Genomic DNA, 17799 nt, shown 5'->3' with positions numbered 1-17799 from the left:
TAATGTAAAGGAATTATTATTTGAGGGTAAAATGTGTCTTTACCCACCAATATATTTGTATTTGTGTTTTTCTACCCTAACTCTGAACTCCTGTCTTTGTGTCAACACCTACCATAATCTTTGTCTATTTCTTTGGTTGTGGTGGTGCTTGTAAGCATTGCCTGTATATGCATGACTAGTTTGTGTGTCTGACTGGGTCTGGGTATTTATTTACTGAAAAGTTAATTGTAAAACCAATTAAATGACTTTTTGTTTGTTTGTGTTTTGTTTTGTGTGCAGCCATCTCAAGAGAATGTTTTTTTTCCACATGCCAGGAGATTTTTCCCTCGTTGTATTGTGAGTGAAAATACTCAATGTGATGTGGATGAGATTATGTGACCTGATCAGACCTGGTCAAATACATATTTTCCAAAATCGTATTTTTAAAATTATAAATTGTATCCTGTTTCACAACTAGTTGAATGTATTTGAAAAGTATTGGCATGTCATTTGCAACTACTTCAAATATGTATTTCCAGAAGTATTTGATATTCTGTTTTCAATTATGTGTATTTCAATGTATTGGTTGTATTTGAAAATACAATCTCACTTGTACATCACAACAAACGCAGCACAACAAAGATGGTCAATTACCAACACATCAATCTGTACCTTCTTTGTCATGTTATGGCCACAACTTTTAACAGTATTATGATTAGCATTGACAATATTTGTTATGTGTGCAAGGCAGACATTTTTCCAGCAGTACATGAGGTAGCTCAACTTGGAATAACAAACCTGCACAATAATAAGCCTTATCTTTTAATTAAAATATTCAGATATTCATTCACATTAATAAATCACTGGAGTGAAATTGTTGCATTATTACACTTTAAAAACATGAGGGTTTCAAACAGTGAGCAGCGGTTTGGCCTGAAGACACACCCACGTCTACTGAAAAGGCGCTCCACAGTTGCAGAAGATACTGAAACATGCATGTATTCAATTTTATGTTCAAATACAGTCAATTAGTAATTGTCAAACAGGGTTTGTAATTTTTCAAATACAAAATTGAAATGGTATTTAATGTAATTAAAAATACAGAAATACAGAAATACAGTAATGGTATTTGACCCAGATAAATAATAAATGCAAATAATGAATGAACATGTTTTTTGGTTGTTGATATATATATATATATATATATATATATATATATATATATATATATATATATATATATATATTTGTTATAGAGTGAAAATCATTCTACTTTAGTCTTCTTGATATGGGTCACCCAAAGGACAGAATAATGCTCAAGCTGTGGTGAAATGTTTTTTACCAACCAAAAGACCATACACGAAGAAAGCATATACTCAGGTTTCATGGTTCCCAGTCTGTACCCTCTATCACCCTCTACACTGTTTCCCTGCCTTTTCTCTCCTCTCACTGCTTTCTTCTATCAATCATTCCATTATTATTATTTTTTTTATTATTATTATTTCTTGGCAGACGCCCTTATCCAGGGCGACTTACAACATAAGTGCAAAAATACATTTAAGTACAAGGCATCAATCATTACAAATTCAATTTAACTAAAACATAGCAATTCAAAATACATTTTACAAATTCCAAATTACAATTTACACAGGCAAGTACAGTAAGTGAGGTCCTACATCCTGGACGGTGAAAGTTAAGTGCTGTCAAGATGGAGGGTCACAGTCAAGGGCTACGGGAAAGGGAGCAAGGAGGAAAACAATCAAGAACGCGAGAAGCATAATAAAACTGTGAAGTGCTATCTAGCAGGGATAAAAGGACTAATATTACAAGTGCTGTCGAAAAAGATGCGTCTTGAGTAAGCGCCGGAATGAGGTCAAGCACTCTGCGGTTTTGACTTCTTGCTGTTTTGGATGAGAAGGAGCGGGCTCTGGAGGAAGGAGAGTGGAGAGGAGGCAGAGTTAGTCTTCTGGCACTGGAGGAGCGCAGTGGTCTGGAGGGGATGTATGGAGAGACGAGTGACTGAAGGTAACTTGGTGCAGTGTGGTCAAGACAGCGGTAGTTGAGGGTCAAAGTCTTGAACTGAATGCGTGCCGCTATCGGGAGCCAGTGGAGGGAGCGGAGCAGTGGAATAGCGTGTGTGAATCGGGGCAGAGAGAATACCAGACAAGCAGGAAGAGATGCGAGAGGGTATGAGAGGGTCGGAAGAGGGAAAAGACAGGAAGATCTGGCCATCATCAGCGTAGAAATGGTAGGAGAAACCATGTTGAAGGATCATTGGTCAGGCTGTGAATCTGAAGGAAAATGAAAACCAAAGAGCATTCTACAGAAGTTAAAGATAAAGTAATACAAATGCATAGATTAGGAAAAGGTTACAAAATAATATCAAATTGTCTGGATATCCCAGTGAGCACAGTTGGATCAATAATCAGGAAGTGGAAGCTGCATCACACCACCCAGGTACTGCAAAGAAAAGGCCGTCCCTCAAAACTCAGCGCTCAAACAAGGAGAGTTTTGAGAGAAGGCACAGAGGGGCCAACAATCACTTTGAATGAGCTACAGAGTTCAATGGCTCGCTCCCTCCCTCTCCCTATACAGCACCCCTTGGCTGGAAGCGCAGTGACTATTCCGAAGAGGGCCTTCCAGCGGCTGAACAGATCTCGCATGACCATTTTTGCCCAGGAGCTGACTGTTCTGGTGCTCACAAAGGAACCAGTACCAGAACGGCACCTGGAGATCAATTAGTGTAGCCAATTTATAAATACACACGAGGACATATACATATTGTAATGGACCTTTGAACTTTAAGTGCTTGATTTAATAATTGGGACAGCTGGACATAATTATTGATGTGCACTTTAAAAGGGTGGGCAATAGTGCAGACGAGAGCACCGCGGCGCTCACTTCAAGACACTAACAAAGGGTAGACGCGGGGGGAAGTGTCTCACGTTCTTTTTAATTATTGAAGAGTATCTAGAACATTTTATGTTCTTAATTGTTTATTTGTATTGTTTATTTTAAAGTGATAGACAGGTGTCGAGCTGTGCGCCGATCAGGAAGGAGAAGACCCATCCAGATTGTGGTGGGGTTTGTTTCTTTTATATTGATTTGTTGTGGCTTTATTTGATTTATCTTGCTTGATTTGTGTTCGTATTGGTTGTTTTATATGGGTGATTTGTATTGGGTTTTATGCATCTGTTGGATGACATCTGATTTTAATGTTTTCTTGATTTGGGAAGGTACTTGGGTGATTTTGTTTGCTGCTTCCTGAGGTTGAGATCTTTGCCCCAGTCCGAATACTTGGCTTTGATTTTAATAGTTGATTTTTTTGCAAGATAATACATCAAATCATCATAATAAACGTTTCTGGTGTTCTTTGTGATGTGAAATTCCCCCTCCTCTAATTTATTCCGGACCTGCCGGGTGAAAAAAGGTAGCGTTCTGCTGCCACCACTTATTGTATTAATTTGTAGCCCCCTGTAACAAAGGTTCACTATATTCACTAATACGTCAACTACAGCATTCCAAAACATCAACTGGCGAAATGGTTTTGTACATCATGCTGTGTGTTTTGCATACAAAAATAAAACTTTTTTTTTTTTTAAATCGTAATGATGGATTCCAGTTTGATGCAGCTGCATAAACAAATATAATAGCTCACTACTTTTTTTTTAATTTAAATCGCATCAAATACTGTCACAGCACTGCAAGCAACGATCACAGTATTCCTTCTCTCCCCGAGAAGTGCATCTTACACAGTCCGCTCCCGTGTGGCTTTTTTTTTTTTTTAAAGCAGGAGTGGCGAGTAAGGTCGTGACCAGAACATTTAAAATGGGGGTGGGCAGATGGGTCCAGTAGTTATTTTGGAGGGGGAGGGGGACTTTTTTTTTTCTTCTTTCTTTTCTTTCCCCATTTTGTTGTGTCAATGCCTCGGTGTTTCATGCATTAAAACAAGTATTTTATTACACTTATCTACACATCATATTCCACACTCTTAAGAGGAAATATATTTATATTTATATATATATATATATATATATTGAGGAAAACTAAGTCAAAAGTTTTGAGATTTAAAGTTGAAATAAACTTTTGAGAAAAAAGTTATAAGTTCAGGTTCAAACGCCAACAGCGTAGATATGGGTTATGGGTGTGTGTTGGGGTGACCACTATCCCCCAGTGGCACTGTGGTGCATAAATGGTGCCAGGTGAGGACGTGATGCACTCTTTACGGATGCCCTCAATTACGGAACGGATCTAAATTAGAATGGGAAGAGGAAGGCGTGGTGGTGGAACCCTTCAGCCGCGGTTGGATTGTGCATAAGACTGCTGAATGAATGAATCTTTGGCCCACTTTAGAAATTTCAACTCTGATGGACCTACTATAATAATTTCCATGATTTCACCTGCACCTCTGTGTCGTTTTTGGTTACAAACTTGTAAAGGACTGGGGGGACATCATTTTGGACGGTCTGTGATGTCGTGGCTTGTAATAGTGTCAGATAGGAAGAATATCAAAAGTCATAACTTTCTCATATTTTATTCATCTTTATAAATGTGCTGTAATTTGTTCCAAATACATCTCATTATGCCATGATAAACAATGTGGTTTATGTAGTTGTTTGCTGTCACGTTATTCGTTGTGTGCAGGTCGGGCTGTTAAATATACCCGAACTGTTACACACACACGTGCACACACACACCCAACATATTTCCTTCTCAGCTCAGACAGGCATCTGCAAATAATCCACACAAATAATGAAATAATAATTAAAAAAAAACTTTTATTATAGCATATAAAAAAAGGACACAGTGACTTTCATGACAATAGGAACAAGGCAGAATGCCGAGAGAGGGGGGGGGCAGCTGTGTGGGGTATTGGGTCAGTCCATTGTGCCCACTCCCCCACACCCTACTGTGCCAACACACACAAAACACTCCCCCCAAGCACAGAGCCCATCCAGCCAACACCAGAGAGTCCAATTCCTCAGAACCAGGGAGCAGGGCGGGGAGAGAGAGAGAGAGGGGGACACTCAGAGACTTCCTGGCTGATTCTGCCAGAAGTTGGCCACCATGTTTTAACCCGTTTGAGTTTCAAATTTAACTGACTTCCTGCGATTTACAACTACAATTACATCAATACTAATAATATTAATAACAACAATAATAATAATGATCACCATCTTAAAAGATAATGCAACAAGAACATCTTGTGTGTGTGTGTGTGTGTGTGTAAATGACAGATTCTAAAACAATAAATATTTATTATTTTTATTATCAATCCGCTGCTTGTAACCTGACACTGGGTCTCTCTGTTCTCCCTTCCCTCTCAATATGAGCAATGTGACTTTAAGACTGACACCCTATTCTCCTCCCCTTTCCTTCCTCCTCCTCCTCCTCCACTTCTCTGTCAATACACAACCTCCCCCTTCCCCCTCTCTCAGTGTGGCTGGTACCACCTCCCTCCACTTCACCCTCCTCCCTTCTCCCCCATCCTATGCGTTGCATTTCCCTCGCTGTAAGAGACTCATCCTCCCTTCCTCTCTCAATATGAGCACTTTGGTTAGTACTACTCACCCCCGAGTCTTCCATTACTGCTCCCCCTCTCATTTTAAATACAAATACCTTGGCAGGCACCTCCCTCCCCCTCTCTCCTTCCATCCCCTTTCTCTCCCTCTCCCTCCCACTCCATCTCTCAGTGGGGGGAGTGCGTGCTGATTCCAGGGGACTCCGGCCGCTCCAGTTTGACGCTGGGCTCTAGGGGTGGGGGGACGCCCGAGGAGGAGGAGGAAGTAGCAGGGAGGGGGGCAGCGGCAGAGGAGGGGGAGAGGGCGGTCAGGCCAACGTTGGGGCCCTTGCTGTCAGTGGAGGAGGACGAGGAGGGGAGCGAGACCACGATGTATTTCTGGACGGTCCGGGACCCACCCCCAGCCCCCGCACCACCCCCCGACTCCAGCTTGACCAGCGGCTGCAGGCTGGATGCCGAGCTGGGAACGGTGCTGGTGACCGGGGAGCCACTGCCGGACTGGGAGGAGCTGAGGGTGATAACCTGGAGAAGGACGGACAGACAGTCACGTATACAGAGAGGGTCACATAGACAGTCAGACACATATATATACAGAGAGACACACATACAGAAACACACACACACACACACACATATATATATATATATATATATATATATTTAGACAGACAGTCACAAAGCGAATACCTGCTGTGAGGAAGCAGAGCCAGCACTGGACGCCATGACGATGAACTTGGTGGGTGGGGGGGAGGGCTGGGTTGGAGTGGAGGGGCGGGTGGACATCAGGGTCTGCATGGGCAGCGTCAGGGAGCTGGGCACCTTGATTATACTGGGGGGGCGAGACAGACCACCCCCCGAGCCACTCTGAGACAGCGTGAGGGTTGGCCGTGGCTGGGGGAGGGAGAGAGAGGGAGGGGAGAGTAGGAAAGAGGGAAGGAGGGGGAGAGAGAGAGTGGGAGAGAGGGAAGTAAAGAGGGATGGGAGTAGAAGGGAAGAAGAGAGACAGTGGTCAGTACCTGAGTGATGTTCAGTGTCTAGCAGTGGTCGGTGCCGGGGGAGTGTTTCAGGGTTATCTGAGTGATGGTCAGTATTGGTGTAGTGGTCAGTGCTGGGGGGATGGGGTTACCTGGGTGATGGTCAGCGTGGTGCGGTTGACCTGCTGGGCCTGCATGGCGGCCTGCGTGCGGGCCTTGACCACGTGGGAGCAGAGCAACGGGCCCAGGACGCCGAACTCCACTCGATAATGCTCGGCCACGTCCGGGGGGGAGCGCATCTTCGCTATCACACTGGCGCAGTGTTTCTACAGAAAGAGAGGGGAACAGAGAGAGAGAGAGAGAGAGGGAGGGTGCCAAGATGGGGAGAAACAGAGACACCCAGTTTAATACATACACACACAAACACAATGACACAGAGACAAACTCCTGGCAGACAGCAGAGCACAGAAGTGAGGGTGAATTCTGGTTTAATTTCCATTATTAAAATAAACTGTGTTCAACCGGGGGCTCCTCTGCCAGAACACAATCCAATATGATCTCCACTTTTAAAATAAAACGAACAAGACGTTGACGTAACTTTAACCTGAGCACCATAGTGATCATTATCAATAAGTGCCAGACAGTGGGCATGGGCAGCTGTGCATGCGCATGGGGGGGGTGGGCGCACCACAAGGATGGACAGCGGTGTGTTTAGGATCACTCAGACACAACCTGGAGAGTTCTGTCCGCTGGGATTTATTGGACCTCACCTCAGAGATACAGACAGGGACAGACAGATGGCAACTTCCTGTCCTGTGACTCCCTGACCCCCTGACCCCACGAGCCTCACCAGCAGCAGGCTCTGAACGTGCTCGGCACCGATCTTGTCGATGTTGCTGACCACCGGGCCCTCCATCACCGCCTTGATCCGCAGCCCCTCCACTGGCAGCCTGGGCAAGATCAGGGTCTTTATCACCTGGGAAGAGAGGGAGGGAGGAGAGACAGAGAGAGAGATGATGGGGATAGAGGGAGAGAGGGAGGGTGGTGAAAGTGTGAGATGCTAATTCCTTCAAGAAATTAGACAGCATAAGAGACATAAGACATAATTAAATCAATGTACACACAAAACAAGTGCGCTGTTAAAATTATTAACAAAAGGACAGAGTTCTTCACTAAGGGGCAGGGAGTGAGGCAGGGCTACGGTCTGAGCCCAACACTACATTAACAAGTTGGCCACAGTGTTGATACAGAAATTAAATTCCTGCTCTATGCAGATCACTTGGTCCTGCTGTTGCCCACTGAACAGGTGCTTCAGCAGAGCCTGGCTCTGTTGGAGCAGTACTGGTTACCGGTCAGAACTGGGCCCTGGCAGTTAATCTGGACAAGATCAAAGTCATGACCTTCCAAAAGAAACCCAGATCTCAGGCAAACAGGTACCGCTTCAGTCTAGGAAAAACCACCCTAGAGCACAGCACTACATACACATACCTGGGTCTGACCATCAGTGCGTCAAGGAGATTTAACCTGGCAGTGAACGCACTAAAGTAAAAAGCACGAAGGGCATTCTATACTATCAAGGGGAGATTCTATGACATAAATCCCCCAATTAAAATCTGCCTGAAAATATTCGAAAGCATAATCCAACCAATTGCCCTCTATGGTAGCGAAATCTGAGGTACACTCACAGACCAGGAAAACAAAAAATGGACAATCACCAATCAAGTCCTGCATGCAGAATTCTGTAAATCAATACTCCAACTGCACAGAAACACCCCAAACAATGCATGCAGGGTGGAATTAGGCTGCTACCCACTACAGATCCAAATTTAAAAAAGAGCACTAAAATACTGGGTTCACTTAAAACAGAGTAACCCAGAGTCATACCACTACAAGGCCCAGCTCACTAAAGAGTCCCCTCACTGCACTGAGCCACATGGACATCAGTCAGCTTCAGAACAGCACTGCAAATACACTATCATTCAGAGCCAACCAAATCACAGAACACATGAAAAACTCCTATGTGGAACATTGGAATTATGAAACCAGAACACAAAACAAGTGCTATCCTAAACAGGAGTCCTAAACAGAAAATACATCCCGGCACAATACCTAACCAAGGTTAAAGATTTAAGACAAAGGCGAATCCTGACCAAGTACAGTCTCAGGGACCACAGCCTGGACATAGAGACGGACAGACACAGGCAGACCTGGCTAGCCAGCGAGAACAGGCTGTGCGGTCACTGTGAGACAGGAGAGGTCGAGACAGAGATGCACTTCCTCCTACACTGCAATAAATACAAAGAAACGAGAGACATATTCTTCCGCAAAATCACAGTCTCTCTCCCACATTTCCAAAACAAGACAGAGCTACAGAAACTGGCAGTGCTCCTAGGAGAGGGACACACAGCCCAATATGTAGCAGCCTGTCACAGCCTGAGAGACACGGGGTGAACACTCAACACAGGGGAACTGCAGGGAAGAGATGGGTCTAATACAGTATATATCAGTACTGAAATGTATTCTATTATTATTATTTTTTTATTGTATTATTATTTATTTATTTATTATTATTTGTTCTATTATTGCAGTATTATTATTATTATTACTTCTTTTATTGTCAATATTACTGTTATTTGTATTATTATAAGTATTATTATCATTATGATTATTAAACATTATCATCACCATCTCTCCCTGCACGACAAAATTGTTAGATTAACCTGTACCCACCCCGTATTTCCCCAGTTTCTCGTGTATTCTTCTCAATTAATTCCTGTTACACTATGTAAAAAACTGATGTCGATTGGTTATATTGTACCTGCTTCAGCAATACTGTTATGTTAGTCATGCCAATAAAGCTCCTTTGAATTTGAATTTGAAGAGTCTGTTACCTGAGAGTGAGAGAGAGAGAGAGAGAGAGAGAGAGAGAGAGAGAGAGAGAGAGAAGAGGAACAGAGAAGACGTTCTGACCCCTGACACCTGACTCTGCAGTGACCTCTCACTTACGTCAGGTCCCAGCTCAGCTAGCCCAGCAATGCAGCCGTACCGCGTCGTCCACTGAGTCTTCTCATCCAGCCAGCTCTGAGGGAGGGAGGGAGGGAGGGAGAGAGAAAAAAAAAATGAAAATGGAGGCCCCAGACTGATATGACCTGGATTTATCTGGGCTGGACTAGTCTAGACTTATCCTGTTTTGGCATGGACTGGTCTGGTGTGATCTGTCCTGGACTAATCTAGACTGATCTGGACTAGATTGGACTGATCTGGGCTGGTGTGATCTGGGCTCCACGGATCTAGACTTATCCTGTGTTGACTGATCTGTACTGGATTGACCTAGTCTGTGCTGGACTGGACAGATCTAGACTTGACCTGATGGAGCTAGACTTGACCTGATCTGGGATGGATCAGTCTGGGCTGGGCTGGGCTCTGACCTTGGTGAAGGTCTTGGTGATCCTGGACTGGATATTGTTGGTGGTGGTGCTGAAGGTCTTGCAGCTCTGGGCCATGAGGCGTGCGGCAAAGTCCCGCAGGGCCCAGTGGTTGTCGACGTCTGGGCGCAGACACAGCTGCTTACTGACAATACAGGTCACCACCGCCGGGATCAACTCATGGAGCTGAGGCAGACAGAGAGAGGAGGAGGAGAGGGAGAGAAAAGGCAGTCATAGGTGGGAGAAAAGGGGACAGATTAATAACACCCAGACCCAAATGACACATACAGACACAGACACTGAGCTATAGAGAGATACAGGGAGACATTTTGACTGGAGACTATGTGTGTGTGGGGGGGCACTCACATATTTCTCCAGGTACAGAGTGGGGTTGTCCATCAGAGCTTTGACCATCCGCATCAGGTAAATGAGGAGGGCCAGGTTATTCTGGACAACGTTGACACGCACCTGAAGGACAAAGAGAGAGGAAGGGGGGGTGGACAGACAGACAGATAGAGAGGAAAGGAGAGAGAGAGACAGAGGGAAGGAGGGAGGGAGAGTAAGAAAAAGGGAGACAGAGGAGGGAGGCAGAGAGCGAGACTTTAGATTCATATTCCACATTTCCAGAGCCACTCAGACAAACAGTGAAAGGACAGAACCACTATGAAGCTTGGTCCCCTGGGTCCCTTACAGCCCAGTTCGTCCCCAGTATGTGTGGAGGAAGACCCACAGAGAACTATGTATATATATATCGGCTCTGTGACCTTCACAATACCCATTTCTGTGACGCTGCCTGGAGGGTGGGCACCAGCAGGCCTTAACTGTGTCCCCCATAAAGGTGTTTTCTCCTAGAACAGTCTGTCATCCAATAGGGCTCTCAGGGCCCAGTGGGTTACTGTATTATCCTGCATTCTCCCAGTCTTGTGTAGTTGTTTTATTGTGAAGTGCTTTGTGGCAGCTCTGCGAAGGATGCTGCACTAAATAACATCGACCCATTGATTGATTGATCGATTGATTAATTGATTGAAGCCAAACGTCCAGCTCTCTGTAGCCACGCACAGCTGACTCACACACACTGACTGACATGCAGGCAGACAGGCAACTAGATGGAATCACTCACCCCCTCAGAGATGAAGGTGCTGAATCGGGGCAGCATCTGGTACAGGCCAGGGTCTGTGGCGATACTCTGGAGAGCCTCCTGAGAGAGGGACAGAAAGAGAAAGAGAAAGAGCAAGAGAGCAAGAGAGGGAGAGAGGGAGGAATGAAAGGAGGGGAAGAGAGAAGGTCACATAAAACAGTTTTGATTGCTAGTCTATCAACTGCAGTGACACTTCAACACTTAAAAACAAGATGCTACAGACAGACAGAGAGATACAGAGAGACAGGCAGAGGGGGGGACGGGGGGCTCACCGCTCTCTTGGCCTCGCAGGAGCCTACGCAGGCCTCTGTGATCTCCTTGTAGTAGAGCTGCTGCTCCACTGAGAGCTCGTGGGTGCTGCGCGGCTTCAGACGGCACTTCTCCTTCCCTGGGGGTGGGGGACAGGATGGGGGACGGGATGGGAGGTGGAGAAAAAGATAAAGGAAGCCATACCTTTGCATTGACCTGTATTGTGTAGCTCAGGGTGCTGTGTTGTGTATGTTACAGTGAGGCTGACACTGACCTTTGCCCTCTGTGGTGGCTGCCCCCTGACCTTTGCCCTTGACTTGCCCCTCTTCTTCCTGTCCGGGCTTCACTGCCTTCAGGGGCTCTGTGGACTCGGCCTTCTGCTGCTCCTTCGGGGCTGAGAGACAGATGGACAGACAGACACCGTGAGACACAAACAGACAGATAACCAGGGAGAGACAGATGTTTGAGACAGAAACACAGACAGATAAGATAGACAGATGGCAGACACAGACAGACAATCAGAGAGGGAGGGAGACAGATACAGGAAAGAGAGATGGATCGTGAGACAGAGACAGACAAAGACAGACACTATGAGAGACATTAGAAGACAGAGAAAAGGAGATGGACACTGTGTGTGAGAGACGGACACACATTGAGAAAAGACACCAGAAAGTAATTTGCTATTTTATGACCAAAGGTAGAGAGACGGACACACATTGAGAAAAGACACCAGAAAGTAATTTGCTATTTTATGACCAAAGGTACTTCTGCTTGTGAATCTGCAGCTTCCAGCATGCTCTCTCACCTGGGGGTGGGTTCTCTGGGATGGCAGGCTGCACTCCTTCGATGCTCAGCCAATGAGCTGCGAGACAGACAGGAAGAGGCGACATCAATCAATCAGTTCGTAAGTTAGGCAGTGTATCAGTCAGTCAGTCAATGTGTCAGTCAGTTAGTCAATCCGTGTGTCTATTACCCTTGAGCGAGACATCCAGTGGGACGCGGGGCAGGGGCGTGTTGATGATGTCACTCAGGTCCACTTCCTTCTCCTCGTAGAAGTGTAGCTCACGGCCCCCCCCGCTGGCGAAGCGAAACGGGATGAACTCCTGAGACTGGAACCCATACAGCGGCTGAAACAAACACACACATGCACTTTATATACAACACACACTGTGATATACACCACACCCATTGAAGTATGAAAGTAACAAAATACTATTACACCACACAAATGCATTACTCCCCCTCCCCCCCATCTCCCTCTTCTCCCTCCCTCTCACCTCCACATTCTTCAGTTTCAGGGCGTAGTCGATGTCATTTGTTGTCAGCTTCCGTCTCTTCCCGTGATGCATGAATTTCAGAGCGTCCTGGACGACACACAATCAGACACACGGAGAGACAGTCAGACACGCACACACAAGAAACAGAGACACACACTCAAACAGTCACTCACACGGACACAGCCAGTCAAATAGCCACACTGACTAACTGAGACACACACACAAACACAGAGAGGGAAACACACACAGACTGACTGAGACGCACACAGGTTGGGGGTCAATTCCATTTTTTAAATTCCAGTTCTCTGACTGACATAAGAATTTCAAACAGAATAGGGAAAAACTGAAACAGACCCCCAGCCCCACAGACAGACAGACAGAGTGGGTGACGGGGGTCAGTGCTAGTCAGACCTGTGCGATCTCCTTGATGCGGTAGCTGACCTCCTCGCTCAGCGCCAGGCAGGACTCCTCCTGCAGCTGCCCCACACCCACCGACTCCGCCATGGCCTTCATGGACTCAGTGGGCAGCACCGTGATGCTGCCCTTCTGCTTCCGCTCCTCCGCCATCTCTCTGGGGGGCCGAGTGGGAGAGAGGTGGGGAGAGACAGAAAAGGAGGGGTGGGGCGGGGGTGACAGGTACAGCACTGGATGAGATGAGAACTAGATCACGGTCACCCTCATAAATATGTCACATTAGATCACAGTCTGCTTACACCCCTGACCCGTGTGAACTGCACTACACTACTGTGCCTATGTGATCACGACAGTATTTCGCTTCGGCGTTTCTCTCACCACACAGTCACAGTAACTCTCATTACGAGTCCTGTGTCCGGTGTCAACATTAGCACAACGATAGGGAGCATCATTCTTGACATGCAAGCCCTGTGCCCGGTGTTAACATTAGCACAGCGTTTGTGAGCACCACACTTAACGCCGGGAGGAATCGTCAATGGACAAAAACAACCCCCAAAGCCGGCAAACAAAACATTGCCTTTTCTCTATTTGCTTTGTGGTTCGGGTTAATAGTTGTGTGTTCAAAAATAACCTTTCCCGCGGTTTTATGTCATTCAAAACAACACCGCCACCGTGTTATATCCAGACTTCATGTCAACGGTACTCTCTGCCACTCAATGCACAGACTTGGAGACTTGTGTGTAAATGTTTGGTGAACACGGCGCACTGAGATACGGCTACCAACACATTAAACATAGTGTCTCGTTTTCTGTTCCCGTGAATTGGAGTTTTCCAGAGGTTCGTCACCACACACAAAATAGTAATAAACGTACAATTCGCGAAACCAATTAAACATTGCTTACCGTCGTTACGACAAAAGGAAAAACACAACGTGTGGCGAACGCCAAGGTGACTCCAACGTCAGCTTGTGTTCGTGCATGTATTTATTTTTTATTTATTTTAGTTATTGTTATTACACCTCGAGCTCCGACCCTTTTTTCTGAAAATCCGCCATCTTGCTCTGTTGAGCGAGGCACCTCCAGGTCCTTGCAGATAACCAATATTCCCAATGTTATTTGTTTAGTTAAAACACAAGAAATGAGCGGATTATAACCTATTACGGCTGGTATACTGTTAATAAAAGGCAATAATAAGTTAAAATGTATAACATGTTATTTTGTATGTATATTTAATTATTTACTTTGAGGTATAGCTTATTTTCTGCTTCCAGGACCTGATCGATATGCTCGAACTTTGGCTGAACTGGTCTGGTTCACCACTGCGCAGACTCCGTGCCCCTCTCAATTGCTACACTTAAGCTAGTGCGCATGCTCGGTTCCCCAACCTGCGAGGCTCCTATTGCAAAAATGTTGATGTGGCTCTAATACCCCAAATCAGTAGGTTATAGACAAGATTAAAATGCCCATAATGCCGGGGTTTGTTATGATGGCCGTGCTGTACCTCTCCAGCTTCGCTCAGGGGGAGGAGGGGGAGCGGCTGCCGAATAAATGCGAAGGTAAGCGGGTAGAGACACCTTTCTACTCCCGACGACCACCTAACTTGGCCATCATTGAGTCCCACCAACTGCAGACGCGTCGGAGCGAGCGCTTGACTTGCAGATACATGATTATCTCATTGTCAGCAGGGATCTGAGATGTTATTGGTGTCAGTATAGGACCATGTTTGTGTCGTCTATGCACTGTCAGTGTGTGTCTGTGGTCTATAGTGCGTCAGTTGGTCTGTCTGTGTGCACTATAGTGTGTCAGTGCTGGTCAGTGTGTCTGTGTGCCCACAGTCTGTAAGTACCTGACGGTGGAGCTGCAGGCTGTGCTGGACAGGTCAAGCCGGTCGAAGGAGGTACTGGAGCTGGGGGAGGTCCTGGACACTGGGAAACGCAAACGCAAGATCAAATACAACACCTCGTGAGTACTGACTGTACTGAGTGAGAAAGGGGGGTACTGTACTGTATTGATTGAGACCCCCACCCCTCTCTCTGAACTGTGCTGAGAGAGAGGTGGGAGTGGGTGGGGGTGTTGGAGATGGACAATTTTATCAATAAAATCACTTTCTCCATCCCACAATTCACCAAAATGACAAACACAGATAAACTGTTGGTTGTGCTGGGAGAGGGACACACAGCCCCACTGGCTGCCCAGTATGTGTCCACATGTCACAGCCTGAGGGACAGCATGTGACACCAGCCTGAGGGACAGGATACAGTATATAGACACCATGCCTGCTTGAGGGAGGGGTGGGGGAAGGGAACATGTTCTGTTTGCATTTGTGTTGTATGAGGGTGGAGGGTGGGGAGTGATATATGTATTTCCTGAGGCTGTAATGTTTAAATATTATAACATTGTTTGTTACATATATAATATATATATATATATTTTTTTTTTTTCCTGATAATGCTTTGGCAATACTAATCTACAACTGTCATGCCAATAAAGCAATTTGAATTTGAGAGAGAGAGAGAGAGAGAGAGAGGGAGGGGAAGGGTCTCTGTGTGCACATGCGTGTCTCTGTACGTGTGCTTTTTTAGGGAGACGCGTCTGGCTGAAGCTGTTGACAACATCTGCGAGGGGATACTGCAGTACAGCGTACACGCCGAGAGGCCGGGCAGCCTCCGATACGCCAAGGTCCGTCCGTCCATCCATCTTGTCTGTGTCTACTAGTCATTCTCTCTGTCTCTGTCTCTGTCAGTCTGTAGCTATGTGTCAACTAATGAGCATCTCTCTGTCTCCCTCTCCCTCCCAGGGCACAAGTGAGACTATGGCAACGCTGAAGAACCTGGTGAATAAGGGGGTGAAGGTGGAGCTGGGCCTCCCCTACGAGCTGTGGGATGAGCCATCTGTGGAGGTCTCCGACATGAAGAAGCAGGTAACATTCTGGCCACCGTGGGGGGGCAGGCTGTGTTGTGAATGTGTGTGTTATTGACTGTGTTGTATTGCAGTGTGAGACCATGCTGGAGCAGTATGAAGACTTGGTGGAGACATGGTATTTCCACCATCAGGACCAACGTTTGGAGAGCTTCCTGTGTGAGAGACATGTGCTGGACAGCTCTGAGCAGGGTGAGGACACCCAGATGTGCGCACAGACACACTGACAGACTTTCTACACATATCCATACATTGATTGACGCTGACACACACTGATGTACTAATACACACAATGCTATACTGAGCTATAATGATTCACCACTATATACAATTATACGCATTCATCTCTCTCTCGCTCTCTCTCTCTCTCTCTCTCCTGCAGACTGCCTGAAGGAAGTGTGGAAAGGCGACATGGGGAAGAAGGGAGAGGGGGAGAAGAAGAGGATAGGGACAATGACTGTGAGCGAAGAGGGGGTGATAGTGGAGAAGGAGGAGGGCATGAGCGAGGGAGAAGTGGAGACAGTGGGAGGCGCAGCTGGTGGCAGCCCACATGATGCTGGTGAACTCTGAGGTGGATGGTTGGTTGGATGGCCGGACGAACGGACAGAGCTTTAGACTTTGTTTTCGAGTAAGATCCGAGGAACGGGAGAGTGGACTGGGCATGGTCCCCATGTCTGCAGAAACCTGGCTACTGGGACAGGACAGTCCAGGCTCTGGTTATTATAGTCCATGTAAAGATTCTGCTGCAGTCACATTTATAGAAAGTGTCAGGAATCAGTCAATTGACATCAATACAATCAATATATTTAACTTACAGGCAATAATGTATAGGTCAAGGACAGTATAGGTCACTACAGGCCATTACAGTGCAATACACCGCAGTACAGCACAGTATAGTGTAGTCCACTCAAGTACAGTGCAGTATAGTGTAATTCAATTAATTAAGTACATTATATCGAAGTATTAAACAGATGAGTGCAGTTGAGAGTAGTACAGTCCAGTACACTATTTCGCAGTGCAGTGCAAGGACATATTCTCAATTGAGCTGCTTTTCAGCCCTGCTACAGTGCAGCAGACAGTATAAACCAAATCCCCCACGATCCAGCGCCAGTGACCCACCTGGACCAGCCGCTCCCCTGCAGACTATGCTTCAGCAGTGGCTTCAGATGCATCTTCTCTTCTATGTGTTTACACAAACTCCTGTCGAGCCTGGTGCCCCGCCGCCTTGCCTCCTTGGGCCACCCCGATTCTCAGGCTGGCCGTATTTTATTACTGTGTAGGGTTTCGGAAGGTTTTGTCTGCTCTGCGCTTCCAGGTGTGTTGGGAGGGGGCTGGTGGCGGGGTGGTGGGAGGCTGTTGTGAAGGGGGAGCCTTGATTACAATGTTCCTAACAGTATTGATGGGATTGAACAGATACAGACACACTCAGCATTGCACAGTCCTGACTCTGCCCAGTCACAGACAACACAGTTCCTGTACAATACAACTCCGCAAATGGCACTGTCACAGCACAGACTTGGGGGTGGGGAACACCGTACAGTTGCCATGTCGGCACACCTATCGAACACCTTGAAACCTTTTTTACAGGCTGCTGTCCCAACACTTGGTTATGCAACTCGGCTCATTTTGTATTTTTATTTCTTTTGTATTTTTTTTTGTCTTGTTATAAACTTTTAATAAATAAACAAATTAAACTAAAATCCTAGTTTGCTGTTTAATTTTTTTCTGGTGGTGGTGCAAGCAGATTTGAACAGTGACTTTTTGAAGACCGGTGAACTTGGAGTAGTCAAGTACAGTAGGTAAGGGCCAGATTCCAGCAGTTGTGTGACATAGAAAGATCCGTCCTGAGTCTTTTTGTCCAGATGGGTCTACAATAGTTTTTTCAGGGCATGTGTTGCTGGCCT

The 17799-nt window shown here is 46.1% G+C and overlaps 2 protein-coding genes across 2 annotated transcripts; one reads left to right on the top strand and one right to left on the bottom strand.

Moving 5' to 3' along the window:
* Window positions 1–4497: 4497 nt before the first annotated feature.
* On the bottom strand, window positions 4498–14041 carry taf6 (TAF6 RNA polymerase II, TATA box binding protein (TBP)-associated factor). Its single transcript, XM_066707046.1, has 15 exons — window positions 13880–14041; window positions 12975–13134; window positions 12564–12650; window positions 12260–12413; window positions 12092–12148; window positions 11561–11680; window positions 11310–11425; window positions 11020–11097; window positions 10266–10367; window positions 9903–10085; window positions 9481–9555; window positions 7325–7450; window positions 6627–6800; window positions 6188–6391; window positions 4498–6022 (listed from the first exon to the last, which is right to left on the bottom strand). Exons 2-15 carry the CDS (start codon window positions 13128–13130, stop codon window positions 5669–5671), a joined length of 1986 nt encoding a protein of 661 aa, XP_066563143.1. The 5' UTR covers window positions 13131–13134; window positions 13880–14041; the 3' UTR covers window positions 4498–5668.
* A 286-nt stretch (window positions 14042–14327) lies between these two features.
* On the top strand, window positions 14328–17595 carry cnpy4 (canopy FGF signaling regulator 4). Its single transcript, XM_066707047.1, has 6 exons — window positions 14328–14532; window positions 14812–14938; window positions 15559–15655; window positions 15774–15896; window positions 15970–16087; window positions 16278–17595. Exons 1-6 carry the CDS (start codon window positions 14436–14438, stop codon window positions 16463–16465), a joined length of 750 nt encoding a protein of 249 aa, XP_066563144.1. The 5' UTR covers window positions 14328–14435; the 3' UTR covers window positions 16466–17595.
* Window positions 17596–17799: the final 204 nt, after the last annotated feature.

The sequence above is a fragment of the Amia ocellicauda genome, chromosome 6 (assembly GCF_036373705.1).
Source record: "Amia ocellicauda isolate fAmiCal2 chromosome 6, fAmiCal2.hap1, whole genome shotgun sequence".
Taxonomy (NCBI): domain Eukaryota; kingdom Metazoa; phylum Chordata; class Actinopteri; order Amiiformes; family Amiidae; genus Amia; species Amia ocellicauda.
The sequence above is the reverse complement of the archived record's forward strand: the minus strand, read 5'-3'. Positions and strand labels throughout refer to the sequence as shown.